This window comes from Mus musculus, chromosome 6 (genome assembly GCF_000001635.26).
Source record: "Mus musculus strain C57BL/6J chromosome 6, GRCm38.p6 C57BL/6J".
Lineage (NCBI taxonomy): Eukaryota > Metazoa > Chordata > Mammalia > Rodentia > Muridae > Mus > Mus musculus.
The window spans coordinates 30207436-30229046 of record NC_000072.6 but is presented as its reverse complement, the minus strand read 5'-3'; the positions used below and the strand labels follow the sequence as shown (position 1 = coordinate 30229046).

Here is a 21611-nt window from a genome sequence, read left to right as displayed (position 1 = left end):
TATACTCCTCTGTCCTGTCCTGTTTGTGTTAAGAGACCAAGTCCAGGGCCTTGGGCTCGCCAAGCATATGCTGTAGAGCTGGAACTTGATCCTGAAGAGAAGTGACTGACTGTCTTTTTCCTGGTTGTCAGGGTGAGAATTTGGAGTCCTGCATGCCCTTTAAGGTCCACCTTGACAGAGATGAGACCTGGCAGAGGCATTTTTCTCAAGGCAGTTGAGGAAAAAAGCCTAATCAAACTCTGCATCTCTGAGTTCCAGGACAGCCAGGGCTACATAGTCTACACAGGGCTACACCCTGCCTCGAAAACAAAAGAAACAGAAAACTCCTTTCTGAGGACTGGGCTCTTACTTTTTATTTCTTATAGCCAAAGCAGCTTATAAAAGAAAGCATTTAATTGGGACTTGCTCCAGTTTCTGAGGATGAGTCCATTCCTCTCATGGTAGTAGGCGTGGCCTGGAACCACAGTGTGGAGCTTACTGAGCCACTGACTCCTCCCCTCGCCTCTATGCAGGTGGTAGGCAGGCAGAGAGGGAGGCAAGCCCTCCTCCAGACACACCTTCTAATGCTTCCTAAACTGCCCACCGCTAGGAACCATAGTCATTCCAACCACCAGCGGCCAAGGACAAGGGTGCTCAGTGAAACCCTTCCTTCTTCAGAAGGGAATGGATTTTCACAAAACTAATTTTATGCATGTCAAATCTAATAAAACTAGAAATATGAAGGAACTATATCAAAGATTTTATAGTTATCAGCATATCTATTGCTTTAATATTATAAGACAGTGGGCTTCCAGAGTGTATATACAAAGCTAATTCTTTGGGGGAGATAGGTGAAACAAAGTCTTACTTTGTAGCCTTGACTTGTTTGGAACTCAACTATATAGACCAGGCTGACCTCAAACTCTGCTTCTGAACGCTGGGATTGTGCTACCACATGTGGCTTGCAAGCTAATGCTTACATTACAAATACTCTGAAATCACAGTAAGTTTGTTTGGTGCACGCACAGCCGGAGGATGGACAGTAGGACAAACTGGGGGTGGGCGGCGGGTCCTGAGAGTGTAGACAGGGCTCTTGGGAGGTCAGACTACAACCTCAGATGCTGTTTCTCAGATACCTTGAACTGTTTGTTTGAGACAGGGCTTCTCAGTGGTATAGAATATCACCAATTGGCAAAGCTAGTTGTCTGTCAAGCTCCAGGGACCTGCCCAGCTCTGCAGTTATCTCCCCAGCACTGGGATGACAAGTGTGTGCCCCTGGCTTTTTCATGAATTCTGAGGATTCAAACTCCCAGGTCTTAATGCTTAAGAGGCAAGCATCCCCCTTACTGAGCCAGCCTTCACAATAATTCTGAAAAGCAAAGAATTTGCAAGTAAAAGTCCCTGTAATGATGGCTAATTGTGGTTTCAAATTCCTAGAGGTCCCACTGCCTCCGGGCCAGAGCCAGGAGCTCTGGTGCCCAGAAGCTGATGATCTGCACCCGGGACTGCTGTGCACTCCCCATTACAGGTGTGCCTCAGCACGTCTGTAACAGTGGGTCAGCAGTGATGAAACCGGAAGGAAGAACCAATGTTCAAGGGTTCTTTTATTGTTTGAAGCAAGCACATTGACAGAGGTACTTAAAAGTAGTAGAAAAGTTTATTAGATCTTTTTCTAGAATACGAGCACTCCCCTGGTTATGTAATAGGCAGTCTACAGTGTTTCTCTAGCCCCAAAGCCCTTCTGAGTGTCAGAGAACAAAACCTATACTTTATTTTTAAAAGGTTTTTGTTGTTGTTGGGTGGGAACAGTCAGTAGTAATCTTTGTCAGCAGCACCTGTCATAAACCACATGAGCAGCGTGAGCTGTTTCCTCCCTGGGGACTTGACAAGAAGCAAAAAGTAGCCGCAGAGTCAGTGTGGACCTTTTAGTGTTTAATGCCCACTCTGCTAGAAAGGGAAGCTGCAGAGAGACAGCCTGTCCCTGGGCACAGCATGGTAAATAAGCTCAGCAATAGGTAACCTCTGTAGGCCTCTGGGTTTTTGAGGTTTTTGGTTTTTTTTTTTTTTTTAAGATATATTTATTTTATGTATGTGAGTACACTACCACTCTCTTAAGACATACCAGAAGAGGGCATCAGATCCCATTACAGACACTTTTGCTATCTAGGAATAACTTGCTTTGCCCCACTGAAACTACAATTAGCCATCATTTCAGGGACTTGTACTTGCAAATTCTCTACTTTTCAGATGTTAAATCATGCACCACCATGTAACTGCAGGGAATTGAACTCAGGACCTCTGGAAAAGCAGTCAGTGTTTTTAACCACTGAGCCATCTCTCCAGCCCTGAGCTTCCATTTCTTTATGTGTGGATGGACTTGGTGGTAACCACCTCTGGTTGAAGTGAAGCGCTCAGCAAAGCTCAAAGTGTGTCTGGCCAAACTGGACATGGTGGCCCATGCCTATAATTCCAGCCTGTTGGGGGCAAGAAGGGTGAGGCAGAAGGATCAAGAATTTGAAGCCATGGCTGGCGAGATGGCTCAGCGAGTAAGAGCGCTGACTGCTCTTCTGAAGGTTCTGGGCTTAAATCCCAGCAACCACATGGTGGCTCACAACCACCCATAATGAGGTCTGACACCCTCTTCTGGTGTGTCTAAAGACAGCTACAGTGGACAGTAGACAAGAGCAAGTAGAGTTGGCCTGGTGAGCCGAGACGACCGGGAGAAGCAGGGGTCCTAAAAATTCAGTTCCCAGCAAACACATGAAGGCTCACAACCATCTGTACAGCTACAGTGTACTCACACGAGAGGGGGGCGGGGGAGGGAGAGAGAGAATGAATGAATGAATTTGAGATTTGAGGCCGGCTTGGAGTACACAGCAAGATTTTGGCTTGTGGCTCCTGGGATGTGTTAGTGGGACACTGCTGTTACTATCTTACCTCTTAATTAGAACTGTTGCTAATTCCCCCTGCTTTGGCTTATGGTTTGCACAACTATTTCTATTCTTCATCTTGTACGTGTAGGTGAGTATGTGTAAGTTCAAGTGCCCTGAGGGGCGCTTCATCCCCTGAGCTGGAGTAACAGACAGATATGAGCCGCCTGATGTTGGTGCGTCTGGTTGAACTCCGGTCCTCTGCAAGAACCCTTGACCACTAAGCCACCCTTTCTCCTCGTAATGTAGTCACTGTTTGCCATTTTTAACCCATTGTCTGTCTGGGGTTTTGTTTGTTTTTATTTTGTTTTAGTTTTTTTGAAACAGTCTTCTGTGTAGTCTTGGCTTCCTGGAACTCAGTTCCAGTGCTTGCCTCAAACTCATAGAGATCCCCCTGCCTCTGTGTTCGCAGTGCTGAGATCAAAAGCGTGTATGACTATGCACAGTGCCTAACCCATTGTCATACTTGATTCATTCTCCCCAGAATTAAATTGGGAAAGCAAAGAAAAAGCAATATTTTTTTGTTGTTGTTCTTGGTTTTTTTGGTCTTTGGTTTGGGTTATTGCTGTTGTTGTTGTTGTTGTTCTTGGCTGGGAAATAGGTCTCATTGCATAATCCAGCTGTCTCATACTCGAGCATCCTTGCGTCCGTCCGCATCCCATGTGCCGAGATTACAGAAGTGTACCAGTAAGTCCTGGCCTACTTCCCATGTTTTATTAGATATACCACCCAAGTGCTAGGCTCACAGGTGTGTGGTGACGATGCACCGCGTCAGGTATGGGGTGCTAGGGGTCAAACCCACAGTTTAGTGCATGCTAGGCAAACACAAATTGAGCCACCTTCCCAGACCCTTGACATGCCTTAAAGATACTGTTAGCTGGGCTTGGTGCTCACACCTGGAAAGACCAAGGGAGGAGAATCAACACTAGTCTGAGGAATATGTTGCTTCTAGATTTTAAAAATTATAAATGAGGAAATTGTTAAGAGAAATTGTTTTGTTTGCCTTTTTGTTAAAACATTTAGCACTGGGGTCCTGATATGGTACTTCACTGTAATTTAGTCCCATGGGACTGTTCTGAAGATGGCCTTTTAAAAGCCCAGGTGGAAACCTCACATTCTGGAGGGAAGTACTCAGTGGAAGGACAGACAGACAGCCACCCAGGGACTCTGGTGCAGGATCTACTGCCCACATTGCAGTGCTCAGATCAGGCTTTAGTAGACGGAACAGCTGATGTCCTAGTTCACACTCACCACATGTCCTAGGTCACACCACATCTCAGGTGCTCAGCACACCTGCTTCATGACAGCTGTTGTGGATAATTCAGAGATAGGAAATTTTTATCTCTGCAAAATGTTTGGTTAAGAAGCACAAGTCTAGAATATTCCAGGGAGTGAGTGAGCAGGAAGAACCTACAGTCTGAAAGGTTTTCTTGTTTTACAGTGCTGGGAATGAATGTAGGGCCTTGTGCTTGCTAGGTCAGAGGTCTGCCACTGGGCTGCATCTCTCTGTGCAGGCACTTGGTGTGGACAGCTTTACTGGAGCATAGTCATGGTCATTTGTGGTGTTTATCTTTGGCTACTTGGAGCCACAGCCACAGAGCTCTACTGAACTGACACCTTTGTTGGCTGTAAACTCTAAAGTATTTACTCCAGTCTTCTGTGAAAAGTTTAGATTGATCTTTTTTATGTCTAATGTGGGATTTCTCAGGCTTGCAACAAATATCATTTTGGTCTTGATAATTCTTTATTGGAGGTGCATCCTTTTTTTTTTTTTAATGTTCATTTGATGTTTGGCTTATATATATGGGGGGGGGTGTTGGTTCCCCCAGAACTGAAGTTAACAGATAGTCATGAGCTGCCATGGGTGTGCTGGGAATTGAACCCTGGTTATCTGGAAGAACAGCCAACACTCTAAATCTCTGAGCCATCTCCCAGCCCCTATATAACATTTAATAGCATCTCTGGTATTAATAGCATCTAGCACCCAGTAGATATCAGTAGCATCCCACCTGTTGTGATGGCCACAATGTTTCCATATACTCATTCCCTAGGGGTTCACAGGCTAGGCATCCACCAGTAACAGTACTTAGTCATTCTAACAGCAGCCCAAATCCAGTAAGAACAAGGGGATAAAGAGGGAGGAGTGCTTACTTCAGTGCTCCCTCTAGAGAAGAGACTGTTGTTATGACAGGTGGTTGAAGTAGGAAGAGTGCTGAGGCCCACTTATAAACAGGCACTGAGGATGGAATCACATCCCTACTAGAAGAGTAGCTTGCCTATCTGTCTCAGTCATTTATAACTGGCTTGTATATGTTTCTGCCCTTGTCTTGAATAATTGAACTTCATTATATCTTTTTATTTTTTTTAAGATTTATTTATAGCTGGGCGTGGTGGCACACGCCTTATATCCCAGCACTTGGGAGGCAGAGGCAGGCGGATTTCTGAGTTCGAGGCTAGCCTGGTCTACAAAGTGAATTCCAGGACAGCCAGGGTGATACAGAGAAACCCTGTCTCGAAAAACCAGAAAAATAGAAAAAAAAAAGATTTATTTATTACATTTATATAAGTACACTGTAGCTGTCTTCAGACACACCAGAAGAGGGCATCAGGTTCTAATACAGATGGTTGTGAGCCACCATGTGGTTGCTGGGAACTGAACTCATGACCTCTGGAAGAGCAGTCAGTTCTCTTAACCTCTGAGCCATCCCTCCAGCCCAAACTTCATTATATCTATATCTAGTAGAAGTTAATACCAATCCATTCTTACAATCCCAGCATTCAGGAGCTAGGGGAACAGAATATTAAATATTAAGCAAGTCCTATAAAAGTTTTCCTTTCTCTCTCCCTCCCCTGCCAAAATACGATTTTGATAAGTAACCCAGGCTGGCCTGGAATTCACTAGGTAGCTCAGGTTGGCTTTCAACCTTATGAATGCTGGGTTGCTTGTGATCCTGGGACTTGGGTAGTGAAGCAAGACTATAAGGGAATGTCAAGTTTGTGGCAGCCTGATCTATGGGAGACCCTGCATCACAAACAACAAGTAATATACAGTAGAGGGCTTTGAAAATTGTAGAAGTTGGTTATCTTAAGGAATTATTCATGGGGCTGGAGAGTGAGCTCAGTGGTTAAGAACTCTGGCTGCTTTTCCAGAGACCCAAAGTTCAATTCCTAGCACCTATATGTGACTGCAGTTCAAGTGGGATCTGTTGCTGCTTTCAGCAGCTGTGGACCCTGCACACGTGGTACAGACATACATGCAGGCATAAAACACTCACGAAAAGCAAAAATGTTTTTACAGGAAATTATCTCATTTTGAACTAGTTAATAGGGGGTTCCTGCCCCACCTTGGATCATTCAGTTTCCAGATAAAAGATGCAAAACTGTTACATTTATAATAAGCCTTAAAGCACTAGAGCTGGGCAGATATCCACCCTTGGTGCTAGTTTGTCTGTGGTGAGGATCTCCTCTCTGAGGCAACCTGGGCCAGTATTTAGCATTACAATAAATAGCAACACACCAACCCTTACCATTGGTGAGATGGCTTAGTGTGGGTAAGCTGTTTGCCAGCTCCACAGAGTTGCCTGACTCCAGTACACACACACACACACACACACACACACACCACAACAGATGCTCCCTCACGGTCCTCATGCATATACATAAGAAGATGTTTTACAAAGGAATTACAGTAGCTTGGAATAGAGTAGATAACTGGGACATACTGTGTAATGATAATAGTGTCTGTTTCTGTTTGGGAAATGGTGTGAATTTAATTGGGAAAATGGGCCTGTGGTCATACCAGCCTTATCATAAGATCCTTGATTTGAACTCTTCAACAATGGAAAAGGAAGGAAGGAAGGAGGGAGGGAGGGAGGGAGGGAGGGAGGGAGGGAGGGAGGGAGGGAAGAAAGAAAGGGGTGTGGGTAAAGGTTGAGAAAAGTGCCATTCAAAGAGAATGCTCTGCATATGCTCGTGCGTTCGGCTGCTGAAGTTTTCATTTTAAATAGTTGGAGTTGATATGTTATTGTGGAACACCTCTGTGGAAAATCCTCTCCATTGTAGCTGAGTGTCTAAGCAGGTGAGCAGGAGGGAGAGGTCTGTTGGGGGTGGAGAGGTAGCCCTGTTTGTGGGTAAGAGTGCTTGCTGCTCTTCTAGGACCTACCTGTAGTTTCCGCACCCTTTGGCCTTCGTGGGCATTAGCATGCACATGATGCACATGCGTTAATGCAGCCTAAAACACATACATGTAATATGAATATTCTTAGCATTCTTGACTACTGAATTTCAGTTAAGTGGGTGAAATTCATGCATGAAGTGGTTTGGTTTGTTTTTTTGTTTCAGATCTTACCAATATATTTGAGTCCTTCCTGCCCCAGTTGCTGGCCTATCCTAACCCCATAGATCCTCTCAATGGTGACGCTGCAGCCATGTACCTCCACCGACCAGAAGAGTACAAGCAGAAAATTAAAGGTAAGGTGGCACTTGCTTTTAGTTGGCCATATAGAGTCTGTTTGTTTGTTTGTTTGATACAGGGTTTCTCTGTGTAGCCTTGGCTTGGCTGTCCTGGAACTCAAGAGATCCACCTGCCTCTGTTTCCTTATTGCTGCGATTAAAGGCGCACACCACCTCCAGCTCAAAGCCTCCATAAATGACTCCTTTCCTCGTAGGTTTTCTCTAAGAAGCAACTGCAGTGGTGGCCTCAGGACTCCCTGTTAGAGTTCAGAGGCTGTGTTCCCACACTATGACCATTTGCATGAGGCTGGGAGAGGACACCTGCAGCTTGAGTTGTATCAGCTCACCTTGGCTTTCTCTTCAATGTGTGTGCTGGTTGGCCTACAGCCACCACCCTGCTGCCCCTTTACCTGGGTCTACATTTGAGAGCTTGCCTATGAAAAGTGCAGGTGCATAAAGCATAACAGAGGGAAGAGACAAGTCAGCAGGCAGGCGTGCGAGCGGGCGCCGTGCTCCCCATGCTAAGGACTGATGTGCTTACCTGCACAGCACACAGAGCATCGGGAGCCCCAGTGTGGTGAGAATCCATTTGCCAACGAGAGCAGTAAAGGAATGTTAGCAGAGCTTGAATACATAGGTTTTCCCAATTAGCTGTGCAAGGCTTAAGTCAAACAGGAACATTGGGGACCATGTGTTGAGTAATAGTTTCCTTCTATTTGTTTTCTCCTATCCCCAGTTCTCTATGGAGTTGCTGAGTATTTTTGTTTAAATAAAGTAAAAATGTTCATTTTCATAGGTCTCAAGTAATTTGCAAATTAATAATTTAATATAGCACAGTAACCAACCCCCCCCCAAAAAAAAACCATGTATTCCAAGAAAAATGCAATTTCAACCAGATAAGATTTTGTTAGGAAACTATGCTAAAATTTTGACATTGCCTTCACTTCCCAGTGTCTGTAAACCATGGCTATCTTAATACAGAAAATATTTCTATAGTTCTAACACCCATTAGGCCTTTGCAATATAGTATTACCCTGACTGTACTACAGGTTTGCTCTGGTCCTAGTTACCAAAGAAACAGACCTGTGTTCATCTTAGGGTAGCTAGCTACTTCTGTCTCAGGGACCCCCTAACTTTCTGTGGTGTCCATATTGAGGGTCAGTTTGCCATCCTTAGTAGTCTGAGATAGCTGTGGCTATTCAGCCTGAGCTCAACCCTGCTTTCTGTTGTACTTTTGTATACTAACCCATCTTTACCACGCCATTCAGGAAATGAGGTCCCTGCCTTGTTTCTCAGACTCCTCCTCCCCAGCTGGTTGGTGTGCTCCCCTTGTGCCTGGGGTCACGCATTTCCAAAGCCCTTGTCAGCCCCTGCCACCCTCTAGGGACTCGCTTGGGCTCTGCTTCCTTCCCTGGAACCACACTACTGCTTCCTGCTCTACCTAATCTGTGGACCCTTCTCAGGCCCCATCCCTGGGCCCTGCTACAGCTCGGGTGTTTCCTTCCACTCTGAAATGGATTTCATTCCATTTCCTGGATGTGATCATTCTCTTTTTTTTTTTGGTTTTTTAGGACAGGGTTTCTCTGTGTAGACCAGGCTGGCCTCGAACTCAGAAATCCACCTGCCTCTGCCTCCCAAGTGCTGGGATTAAAGGCGTGCGACACCATACCCGGCGTGACCATTTTCTTATGACCAATTTATGCTTTTACCCCCAGGCTCCTCCCTCTCCCCCCGAGTTGCTTACTCATGGCTTTAGGTAACCCTCTAGGTACACGGGCTCCGTGGGTTTGTCTAGGCCTGCCCCTTCTCCCAGGTTATCTTTGCAGCGGGAGTCGCAGCTTAGCAGGCTTCATCACAGCAGGGCCGTAACTACTACTCTCCCTAGGTGTCAGTTAGCATTTAGGTCTACTTGATGCTCTTCAGAAATGCACGTGTTGCACACAGCAGTTGCTAGAGATATGTCTCAACAGCTAAGGATGCATGTTACTCTTCCAGGGTGGCTGTGTCACTGTTCTGTTATTGTAAGGAGAGACCAGTGACATAACTCCTCCAATAAGGCCACACCTAAATAGTTTGGATAACTGGGGCCAAGTATTCGAATGGATGAGTCTATGGGGCCATTCTGATTCTACGCACCACACATATGGTTTAAATTCAGTTCTCAGCCCACAGACCACTACTGCCTCGAATGTCAGCGTCAGAGGGTCCAGTGTCTCTGGTCTCCTTGGGTATCCCACCCCCATGCACACAAACACACCCATATCCACATCAATAAATGTAAAAATAAATCTTTGTTAAAATGCAGGTGTAAAAACAAGGTTGAGGTCTGGAGAGATGGCTCAGTGGTTAAGAGCACTGATTGCTCTTCCGAAGGTCCTGAGTTCAAATTCCAGCAACCACATGGGTGCTCACAACCATCTGTGATGAGATCTGATGCCCTCTTCTGGGGTGTATGAAGACAGCTATAGTGTACTTACATATAATAAATAAATAAATCTTTAAAAAAAACAAAACAAAACAAGGTTGAGTACTACACAGCCTGTGGGTGGACATGGAGAGCCTTGACATTGTCTAAAGATAGGTAAACTTCCCTGCTCGAAACCTTTGCTAGTGCCAGCCAGCACTGTGGAGGAAGAGGCAAGCAGATCTCTTGAGCTAGAGGAGCAGCCAGAGCTGCATAGAGAGACCCTGTTGTAGCCGGTCTTTGCTGCTTTGTGTATTCTTTTTCCTACTTCTCACGCTAGATAGGAGAGAGAGATCCCTGAATCTAATTTCTTTCTTTCTGTTTCTTTGACCACGACTACTAACAAACTGCAACCAACCCACTGAACCAACAACAACCTCCAGCTGGGGCTCTAACATTTATATGCTCTCCAGAAGTTCCCAGAATTCCAATGTCACGCAATTGCAGAAACTGTCTGTTAGAGCACAAGGCAAATTACAGCCGCTGCAGTCAGTTTGAAGCAGCCCCACATCCCCACACCTGGGATTAAAACAAGAGACTATATATACATGTATGTGCGTATACATACATAATGTATTGTTGTTCTGTTTTTAAAGAAACCAAAATTCCAGAATTTTCACTACATCTTGTTTCAGTAAACCAAACAAACTAAAACACCTATGCTAGTGGAACTGGAGAGATAGCTAAGTCTTTAAAGTACTCGCCTCATTAGCATGAGTAGAAAACCCGGGAGAATCCCGTAGAAGGTAGAGAACAAAAAAAAATGGCTGACATCAGCCTCTGGCCTCCATGCAATGCAGGTCTGCACACACAGCATCTTTGTTGAGTGGTATCAGCTTGCTGAGGATCTGCAGTACCGAGGTAATCAACCTCTTTTCCTTACCTGGCTCATTCTGTGATGGTCTAAATGGATGAGTTTGAGCTACTGAAGTGTACACTCTCTGTGTTAATATGAAAAACTAACCTGTAGAGCAAATATTCCCGACCTTCCTAATGCTGGGACAGTTCCTCGTGTTGTGACTGCCAACAATAACATTTCACTGCTACTTTATAATCATAATTTTGCTATGTTTATGAATCTTAATGTAAATATCTGATATTCAGGGTATCTAGTTTACATCCCCAGTCAGAATTTCTTGATTAATATGTACCCACCAAGATTTCTACATTCTGCCTCATTTTTTTCCATAGTTTTCCTTTGTTACTATTTTTCCCTTTATTTGCTTATTTATTGAGGCAGGGCTTTGTGGGGCTTTGGCTGTCCTGGAACTGGCCCTGTAGACCAAGCGGGCCTTGAACTCACATAGATCTGCCTGCCTCTACCTCCCAGGTGCTGGAAGGGAGTACCAGTGCTTGCCTAGCATACACAACTGTGGGTTCAGTCCCCAGCAGTGCCTAAACTAGATGCTCTGTCACAGGCACAGGCTGTTTGAGTCAGGGAGGTCAGAGGTCAGAATTTCAGGGTTGTCCTTGGCTGTGTAGAGATTTTTGACATTAGCCTGGACTATGTGAGATTGAATTTTTTTTATTACTATTCAGTTTTCATAGCCTACCCACGTAGTTTTGGTGATACTAAGTCTTTAAATGAACCCTTGTGTACAGAATTGACAGTGTCGGGGCTGAAGTGTCTCTAACTCCTGTCTGAGCCCTCATCCAGTTCCCATCATGTATGCCCTGTGTCTGCTTTGTTTTCCCCGTCAGCGACTGTGTTTGTAATTTCTTGGTCTTCTGAAGAGCCTTCTCCTCAAATGCTTTTTAGACATTTGGTTATTTTTTAATATTTTAAAATATGTAACAGGGATCCATCCCATAATCAGTTTCCAAACGCTGACACCATTGCATACACTAGCAAGATTTTGCTGAAAGGACCCAGATATGGCTGTCTCTTGTGAGACTATGCCCGGGGCCTGGCAAACACAGAAGTGGATGCTCACAGTCAGCTATTGGATGGACCACAGGACCCCCAATGGAGGAGCTAGAGAAAGTACTCAAGGAGCTAAAGGGGTCTGCAACCCTATAGGTGGAACAACAATATGAACTACCCAGTACCCCGGAGCTCTTGACTCTAGCTCCATATGTATCAAAAGATGGCCTAGTCGGCCATCAGTGGAAAGAGAGGCCCATTGGTCATGCAAACTTTATATGCCCCAGTACAGGGGAATGCCAGGGCCAAGAAGTGGGAATGGGTGGGTAGGGGAGTGGGGGGGGGAGGTATGGGAGACTTTTGGGATAGCATTGGAAATGTAAATGAAATAAATACCCAATTAAAAAAAAAAAAGATGTAACAACTTCTGTGAAGGGAAAGACCGGGGCAGGAGAAATGGCTCAGTAGCTAACAGAACTTGGTGCTCTTTCAAAAAAACCTGAGTTACAGCAAGGCATGGTGGCACACGCCTTTAATCCCAGCACTCGGGAGGCAGAGGCAGGCGGATTTCTGAGTTCCAGGACAGGCAGGGCTATACAGAGAAACCCTGTCTCGGAGAAAAAAAAAAAAAAGCCTGAGTTATGGTTCTAGCCAGCCATAGGGTAGCCCACACCTGTAACTCCTCCAGCACCTGTGCACACACATGCATATAATTTAACATTTTCCTTATTCTAAAAAGTACATTTTTTAAAAGATTTATTTATTTGATGTATATGAGTACACTGTAGCTGTACAGATGGTTGTGAGCCATCATGTGGTTGCTGGGAATTGGACTTAGGACCTTTGCTTGCTCTGGCGCCGCTCTCTCCAGTCCAAAGATTTATTTATTATTATATGAAAGTACACTGTAACTATCTTCAGACACACCAGAAGAGGGCATCAGATCTCATTACAGATGGTTGTGAGCCACCATATGTTTGCTGGGGTTTGAACTCAGGACCTCTGGATAAGCTGTCAGTGCTCTTAACCACTGAGCCATCTCTCCAACCTAAAAAGTACATTTTTAACCAGACATGGTGGTATATGCCTATAATCTCAGCATTTGAGAACTGTGGAAGAGGCAAAAAAGGTCAGAAGTTCTAATTATCCTTGGACTCAAGTTAGAACCATGAGCTCCCGACTAAAAAGAAAAAAAAAATCTTAATTACATTTGTTAAGGTTTTAAGGGCTCTGAGTCTCAGGTCTATAAACTTCGTTCAGAAAGAGCCTGAGTGTGGTGGTACACACCACATCCTCTCAGCACTGGAGGTACACTGGCAAGTTAGTGAGTACACCGTTGTTGTCTTCAGACATCCCAGAAGAGGTCTTCGGATCCCATTACAGATGATTGTGAGCCACCATGTGGTTGCTGGGAATTGAACTCAGGGCCTCTGGAAGAGCAGTCAGTGCTCCCAACAGCTAAGCCATCTCTCCAGCCTCCCTCATGGCAAGTTTTAAAGTTAGTCTAGTCACAGCAAGATCCAGACCTGCCAAGAATACACTGCTGTCTCACAAAACAAAACTGAAGAAACAGGGAAATGTTCCCACCCAGACCCAGTGCAGTCTGGTCAGCATCAGCAGACCTGTGTGATCTGCCTGCTCCTCAGCAGCTTCAACAGCACCACCCACAGCCTGAGGATGAGGGACCTGGGTCCAGCTTGTGCCCTGATGGGATTCCCACCACTGCCCTTCCGTCGTATGTGTTGGCCATTTACTTACACAGCGTGCTTTTAGGAACAAATGTGTTGTTTATTCAGCACTTCTTAAATTCTTTTTAACCAGCACTTTGGCCTAGGCTCTTGGGTGAGTGACCAAGGGTCTCTTCCATGACCCTGAGCCTCACATAGCAGCAGTTCCTGATGAGCAAACAGAGACCATTATCACTGTCTGCTTCCAAAGCCCAGGGGTCAGGCAGAACATTGTCGGGTGGGTGTCCTAATAAGTCACTGTGGAGTCACCACATTTCATTTCTGTCAGCGAGATAAGTCACTTTATTTTGATGGAAAGTAAACAGTGTTTATTGGGGCTGGAGAGATGGCTCAGCGGTTAAGAGCTCTGACCGCTCTTCTGAAGGTAAGAGTGTGGATTGCCCATTTCAACCTAGACAAGTCACTTCCTCTTCAGAGTCCCCCTTCTTTGCTTTTCGTTATTGTGACACTGGTGAGCAGGTGAGTTTGCACCTTGGGGTCACTGCGCTCACACCCTGTGTTTTCTTCACCCTACCCCTCTTTGCAGAGTACATCCAGAAGTACGCAACGGAAGAGGCCCTGAAGGAACAGGAAGAGGGCACTGGCGACAGCTCATCGGAGAGTTCTATGTCTGACTTCTCAGAAGATGAGGCCCAGGACATGGAGTTGTAGTAGAAAAGGCATCTGCTTTTCAGAAAGACTATTATTTCCTAACCATGAGAAGCAGACTCTAATATTCATATTTAAACAAAGCAATTTTTTTTATTACTAAACAAGGTTTTTATGAATAATAGCATTGATATATATATATTATATATCACCCTTTAGATCTTGATTTCTTGGTCATTTCTCAACCTGAGGTGCATAGCATATTCCCACATTCCATTTTGGTAGCAATATGCAGTCCGAATGCATGCATTCATAAGTCCATTTGGCCAAGTCAGCCTGTGTGCTACTGAACTGTCAAGAGATTGCCACTCTCATAGGTAAACATGAGGAAAACAGGAAAAGTTTGCTTCTTTTTATTGATGGTTCCAAAGAAACAAACCAAATCTACCAGCTCTTGGATGAAGATAGAACAGTGCTTTTCCAGAGTGGGAAGGAAGGGGTTGAGACGCGTGCTTTGAGAGCCTGTGAGGCTGCTCCGTCCTTGCCAGCTGCTCCCTAGTCCTGAGTGGTCCTTGGTGAGGAGCAGCAAGATGCAGCGAGTTGAGTGAGACTTAGGGCTTTTGATTTTTTTTTTTTTTTTTTTTGACTCGGATTTAAGTGCATTTTTCTAGGTAGACTCCTGCCCTCCTTGCTACCAGACCTGCAGCCACCTTGGTTTTGCCTTGGAGAACATTTGGGGAGCATTTCCTGAACCCATGTCTTTTGGGGGTACAGCTTGTCATCCAGCAGGAATTATTGAGCGAGCAGGACTGGAGGAGACGGGAATGAAGACACAAGAGTGACATCTGATCCTAGCACGGGGCCTGTTGATCCATTGCCTGGACTGAGCTGTGAAACTGGACGCGGTTTTGGTTTTTTGTTTTGTGTTTCTTTTTTCTTAATTTGTGTGAATTGTACCTAGACAGGTTACAGATTTAATTTTCACCTACCAAGGGACAGTCTCCTCCCTGGACAAGGCTCAGTGGACCATCAGATGGAGGAAGACTGGCCCCATTGCTTGAGCCCCTGTGCGACCCTTGACCTCCAGCCTTAGTTCTCCTGGAAGCTGCCAACTGCTTACGGGAGTGGGTAGATTGGGCGTCTGAGACCCAGAACATCCTAAATTTGCAATGGGTAACAGCTGAAACAAACGGAAGTTTTTGTACCAAAGTGGCCGGAGGTGGGGAAGAACTACTTTCGAGAATTGTTACGGAGGCAGGTTGAGGGGACACTTTGACCCTCCAAGGTAACAGCCAGTCAGATGGCTTGAGGTGCCTGGCCCATGCTGCCGGCTAAATGCCATCCAGTGTGCCCAGCAGTTTCAGACCTGACTCTGGAGGGAATTTGGAGACAGTGTAGACAGCAGCTCTGCTCTGTATTCTTTTTGACAAAACCAGAACAGTAGAAGTAGCCAATCGTAAGACCTGAAGACATTTTGAATGTCCCACTGGACTAACCTTTCTTTTGATGTGTGTTTTTAGTTTAGAAGTGCTATATTCCACAAGGGTTAAGTCAATGAGGTTGGAAGACACCTATCTTTTTTTTTAATTCAAAAAGCACAATCAGTCTTTCCTTTGAAAATCCATATAAAGTACAACTTTTAGCGTGATTATTTTCCTAAATACAAAGACAAATAATTTACTTATTTTATGTTAATTACGGGCATGAAGCAAAAGGTTTCTTTGGGGAACATGCAGTTTTGTAGTGCTGGGGTTGGTTCATGTCCTCTGGCACCCTGGCTTGTTGAAAGGTGGCTTTAGCTGTGTGCTGTGTACCTGCTTACGTGGCCTGCTGTCCTCTGTGTGATTAGGAGGGTTTCTGCTGGCCCTGCAGCTTGCTTCCCTGCGGATTAGGCCTTTGCTCATGCTATAGCCTTCATGTGGGTGCTACCTAGAGCAGGCGTGAACTGCTGGGTGGTGATTGTGAGTTCAGACAATAAAAAAAATGTATTTTTTTCAATACTGTATAAAAATAGTATTCTGATTACCTCCCCCTCAATAAAAAAAAAGTCCAGATAATTGCTTTTGATATTGATGGAAAAACTACAAAACAGACACAACAAACCAGAGCCAAGTTTGGGGAACGGGTGTGAGCAGCTCTGGCTCCTGACCCTCACCGGGTCCGCTTTGCCCCAGTGAAGAGACAGCATTCCTTCCTGTGCAGACCTGAGTGCAGAGTGTGTCCATCTCGGCGTATGGTGAAGGTGTCACTGGGTTCTGCAGCACTGGAGTTTCCATGACCGCTCCCACATCACCCCACCCTCGACTCTGGCACCAGTATGGTTCTATGCATGTTGCAGCTCTCTGGGCTGTGACTCTGTTAAGAAGGTTTGCCAGCTTTCTGGCCCTTCCCCGCTCCTAGTTACTAGATGACCATACTCATACTTGCAAAGGAGAGGAGAGAGTGCTAAAGCCTGGTTCTGACTGAGGGCTCTGCGTCCCTGCAGTAAACAGGTGAGATCTGCAGCAGGGCAGGGCTGCTTTAACAGGCAGGGGTGGCAGTAAGTCACAGCTGCTGCTGCTGTCGTCTGCCCGCCATTCAGCTAACCGTTCTGTTGAGGTCCTGCCTTGTGCTTTCCTAGTGGAAGCCGTCCTTTGCCCCCGTTGATGACTTGAGCCCTTGCCAAACAAACACCGATGAGTGAAGTGGCTGCAACTTGGCAGCCCCAAAACCTGCCACACCCCTGCACCCCTGGAAGCCCAGCACCGGGGCCAGCAGGCTGTGTTCCGTGCTTGCCAACCTAGACCCTGGCATTAGAAATTGTTTTGTCAGCAGTCTCTGCCCTCTCGAGAGAGATGAGCAGCCTCAACTGACGTTTCTATTAATGAGTTATCAGAAGTTGCAACATCTCTCCAGCACTAATGTGTTTTGTCCACTTCAAACGCTGTTCTAATTGCCAACCGGCTGCTCTAGGCTCCTGAGGAGTGTCCCTTCTCAAAGGAACTGCGCCCTGGAAAGGGCTCCCCGAAGTTCTAGGTGGCCTTGACCTGACACTTGCATTTTCTAGGCCACTCTTTGGGGTGGCTGAGAATCATGACAGACCCTCTGCCAGTCTCTAGTTTCTCTGGGTCAGGTTTCTGAGTACTGGCATTGGATTTTAAGCGGCATGTGACCCTTTGTGTTTTAGTGACTCAGAAAAGTCAAGCCATTTGCAAAAGTTAGCAGTTTGTTTTGTCAACTTGTAACTGGGTCATAGCCTTGCTGAGTGAAACCAACTCATTTCTGATTGGGCACAAAGAACTGCATTCTTTGGACGTGTGAATCCATGTTCCTCTTCCTCTGGCCACTGAACACCTCCACCAGCTCTTTGGGAATTGGATGGAAAGGCGGCCCCTGGGGGCCAGGGGTGTGCAGCTTCCCACTCACGGGAGGAGTGGCCAGGGCTCTTGGTTTAGCAATTACACAGCTCTAGGTGCGGGAAGAAATGGCCTTTAATTACTGATTGTATTTGGTACATATTGTGTGATACTTGAAGAGATAAAAGGGACTTACCAGCCCTTAATTGAAATCTAAGCTTTTTACCGCTTTCCCCTCCTTGCCCTCTCTCCTCCCTTCTGCCCTCCTTGCATTGTGATGATCTAGTGGGCATGTCTGTCACCTGGACAATTGCCTCTTCTGACTATAACCTCTTAATAGTTGTGTATAATGAAAACTGTAAACTTTTTTAAATAAAATGTGTATATACCTTGGCAAATGGCTGAACTTGATCTATCACAGCTGCCCCACGCACATCCAACACAACCAAGGGCAAATCAGGATAGTATGTCACTCTCGGGCAGCAATAACCAAGGGGGCCCGCCCGCAGATGGATGGCTGAGGTGTGAGCATCACAGCTGTCCCTGCAAAGCCCAGATGGGTTGGTCTCCTCGTCCTCTCTGAGGGTGTGAACTTGGTCTGAACTTGATGGTCACTGTCTGGACTGCCTGTGTGCCCAATGATAACTTCCCTGAGGAACCAAACCCTGCCTTTCAATTCCATTACAGCTCACATGCACTAACCAGCCAGCAGGTGGCAGTACCGTCCAGTCTCCTGAGCTGTCAGAGGACCTGAGACAAGGGTTTATTGTTAAGTAGGCATAGTGATGCTGTCTCCACGAGACAGCTTCATATCTGCCTGTTAACAGAAATTTGGCAAGAGGAAGCAGGTCAGGCACCAGACACCTGGGACTGTCCCTTGAATAAGGTAGAGCAATGAGGCACTCCTGAAACAGCAGTTCAACATGTGGTCCTCACTAGCCCCTTACCCAAAGGCCTGGAAACCAGAGCTATTGAATCCCGTAGGAGCTGGGCTACTTAAGTTCCAGCCCCTGTACCCTTCAGTCCTTGGCTAAACAATGAAGTCTGCAAGTCTTCCTTGCAGACCTGATTCAATACCATAGCCCCTTTAAAGGCTACTTGGAACACTAAGGTCCTAATACAGGTTTGGAGTTTTTAGACCCAAGAGACTTTGGGAGTTCATAGAACCCATTTTTGACTGAACTGGGAAATGTGGGTAACAGCCCCAGGAGGAGTCCACAGCAATCTCACCCTCAGCAGCCCTCTGGGTGTCAAAACCTTGTCCTCCTTTCCTGAGGCATGGCTCCTTTTCCAGGAGAGGGGGTTTCTAAAGTTTGTGATTTTAGACAGTTGGGGTCCCAGAGGTTGTACTTATGTATTAGTTAGGGTTTTACTGCTGTGAACAGACACCATGACCAAGGCAAGTCTTATAAAAAAACATTTAATTGGGGCTGGCTTACAGGTTCAGAGGTTCAGTTCATTACCATCAAGGTGGGAACATGGCAGCATCCAGGCAGGCATGGTGCAGGAGAAGCTGAGAGTTCTATGTCTTCATCCAAAGGCTGCTAGTGGAAGACTAACTTCCAGGCAACTAGGGTGAGGATCTTATGCCCACACCCACAGTGACGTACCTACTCCAACCAGGTCACACCTCCAAATGGTGCCACTCCCTGGTCCAAGGACATACAAACCATGACAATTTAGGAACTTCTCTCAGTCTGAAGGGCAACAGGACCCTCCCCCTCTGGACTGAGGTGCTGAAACCCTGGAATCTCGGGGTGCCCTACCCACCAGAGAAGAAAAACAAGGTTTAGGATACCCACAACTCCTAGACCCACCAAACACACCCCAAGATAGTTCATTGTGGCTGGCTGAGGTGTGATCTCCAGAGCTACAACCTCTGGAAAGGTGAAGGTTTTCTGACCCCTCGGGTATTTAAAGTTACCTCAAAGGAGTGTTCCCTCTATCTAGTTCAGAGCTGTGTTCTTGTCTATGGGGATGGAAATACACACACACACACACATAATAGATAACACAGATTTTTTTTCATACATATACACACATGTGTGTGTATGTGTGTGTGTGTGTATGCCCTTCTGGGCCAGGCATGGTGGCATTATATACCTCTAATCCTCGGCCCATTCAGTAGGCAGAAGCAGGTAGATCTCAGCACAGAGGCAGCCTGCTATACATAAAGAGTTCCAGGACCAGATCCTCTCTCAACAAAACAAAACCCAAGAAACCCTTCTGCAGATTTCAAAAGAGTTCTGTGCTGATAGCAGCTGAGAAACATAAACGCCTTCCTCCAGAGCAATGGGTCTCACTCAACCTGTGGTCACAACTCCTTTGGGGATCAAATGACCTTTTCACAAAGGTCGGAAAACACAGATATTTGAATTGATTCATAACAGCAGAATTACAGTTATGAAATAGCAATGAAAATAATTTCATGACTGAGAATCACCACAAAAGGAGGAACTGTATTAAAGGGTTGTAGCATTAGGAAGGCTGAGAACCACTGCTTTGCCCTGTATGCAGAAAGTTCTGCCCTCTTAGGATTCCATTGTGAGCACTCCAGTGAGTAGACCAGCCCTCCCTCCATCCTGGGGCCGTAACTGAGAGAGAGAGAGAGTGTGTGGTTACTATGCTGGATCCTAGGACTTAAGGCTTTGTGAACTATGACCTCATGCTGTTCAAAGTACAGAGTCGATGGCCTGCACCTACTGGAGCCTTCTGTTGTAAGACTCTGGCAAGGCGTAGCTTACTGGGAACTCCCTGAGTGAATGATGCAGAGCCAGGAATCCATGCAAAAAGCAAGAGGAATTTATTGTTCCAGCGCTTTGGGGTTGTCCTACACATGGAGGTGAGAGAGAACGACCACACAGCACATTTGGGCGAGTATTTATACAGTTTTCAAAGCAGCAGCCATTGGGCACAATGTGATTGACAGAAGAGTGTGACTTAAACTGATTGGTCTTTAGAGAATGAAGTGGCAGGCTGGAGTGATGGCTCAGTTGGTTAAGAGCGCTCTTCCAGAGGTCCTGAGTTCAATTCCCAGCAACCACGTGGTGGCTCACAACCATCTGTAATGGGATCTCTTCTGGTGTGTGTCTGAAGATAGCTACAGTGTACTCACATAAATAAAAAATAAATCTTTAAAAAAAGAAAAAAAGAGAATGAGGTGGCAAGGACTTCCCTTGTCTGTAGATGGCCAACATGAAATGTGTCTAAGTGCTCTGGGCCTCTGCCACCTGCACGTAACTGATAGTAAACATGCAAGTGCACACACACACACACACACACACACACACACACACTGGTCTAAGGAATGTAATTAGCCTCTCCCTTCCGGAGAGTGGGGGTACCTAAGTGTTTCATGACCTTTCTCTTCCAGGAGAGGAGGGGTCTGGAATTTTCCAAATACTCTGAGCTGACCTCTTCACCGTCTGGGACCCAGATACACCATGGCTGACCTGCCCAGATGTCAGTTCCATAGTTTTGGTCCAGATCTGAGAGTCAGGACTTGTCCTCCAACACAGCCCATTTCCACTGACAGCAGCATTGCCAGTGTTTCTGAGGCCTTCAGTAGAGATAAAGTCAGCTGTAGGGCCAGGAGAATCAGTAGTATGTAGTTCAGTAGTAGAATCCTGTGTGTGAGGCTGTGGGTTCAACCTTCAATACCAACAAATAAAAACTGATCAGGAGCATACTCTCTAGAGCAGAAATATAGAATGCCATCGCCATCCCTGTCTTGAAAAAACAACAGAAAACAAAAACAAAAGAACAAAAAACAACTTTCTGGTGGTCACTGGTTTTTTTTTCCTTATTTTTTAAGTTCATTAATCATTTGTTTACATTTCAAATGTTGTCCCCCCATCCCGATCTCCCCTCTACAACCTCCTCCCCACGCCCTCCCCTCTGCTTCCAAGAGCGTGCTCCCTCACCCACCCACCCACCCACCCACTCCTGCCTCACCCCTCTGGTATCTTCCTTCACTGGGGCACCAAGCCTTCACAGGACCAGGCACCTCCCCTCCCACTGATGCCAGATGAGGCCGTCCTCTGCTACATATGTAGCTGGAGTCATGTGTGCTCTTTGGTTGGTGGTTTAGCCCCTGGGAACTGAGGGGTCTGGTTGGTTAATTGATACTCTTGTTCTTCCTATGGGGTTGCAACCCCCTTCAGCTCCTTCAGTCCTTCCCCTAACTCTTCCATTGGGGTCCCCAGGCTCAGTCCAATGGTTGCTGTGAGTATCTGCATCTGTCTTAGTCAG

The 21611-nt window shown here is 46.0% G+C and overlaps 1 protein-coding gene across 4 annotated transcripts in view; it reads left to right on the top strand.

The window, feature by feature from the left end:
• Ube2h (ubiquitin-conjugating enzyme E2H) overlaps positions 1-17758 on the top strand; it is a 93251-nt gene extending 75493 nt beyond the window's left edge. For 3 of the 4 annotated variants that reach the window (NM_001169576.1, NM_009459.3, NM_001169577.1), the window contains 2 exons: positions 7251-7379; positions 13964-17758. In NM_001169576.1, the coding sequence (NP_001163047.1) occupies positions 7251-7379; positions 13964-14088 (254 nt within the window). In that variant the 3' untranslated portion in view covers positions 14089-17758. The remainder of the gene's footprint in view (positions 1-7250; positions 7380-13963) is intronic. The other variant, XM_017321519.2, reaches the window with a different exon arrangement.
• Positions 17759-21611: the final 3853 nt, after the last annotated feature.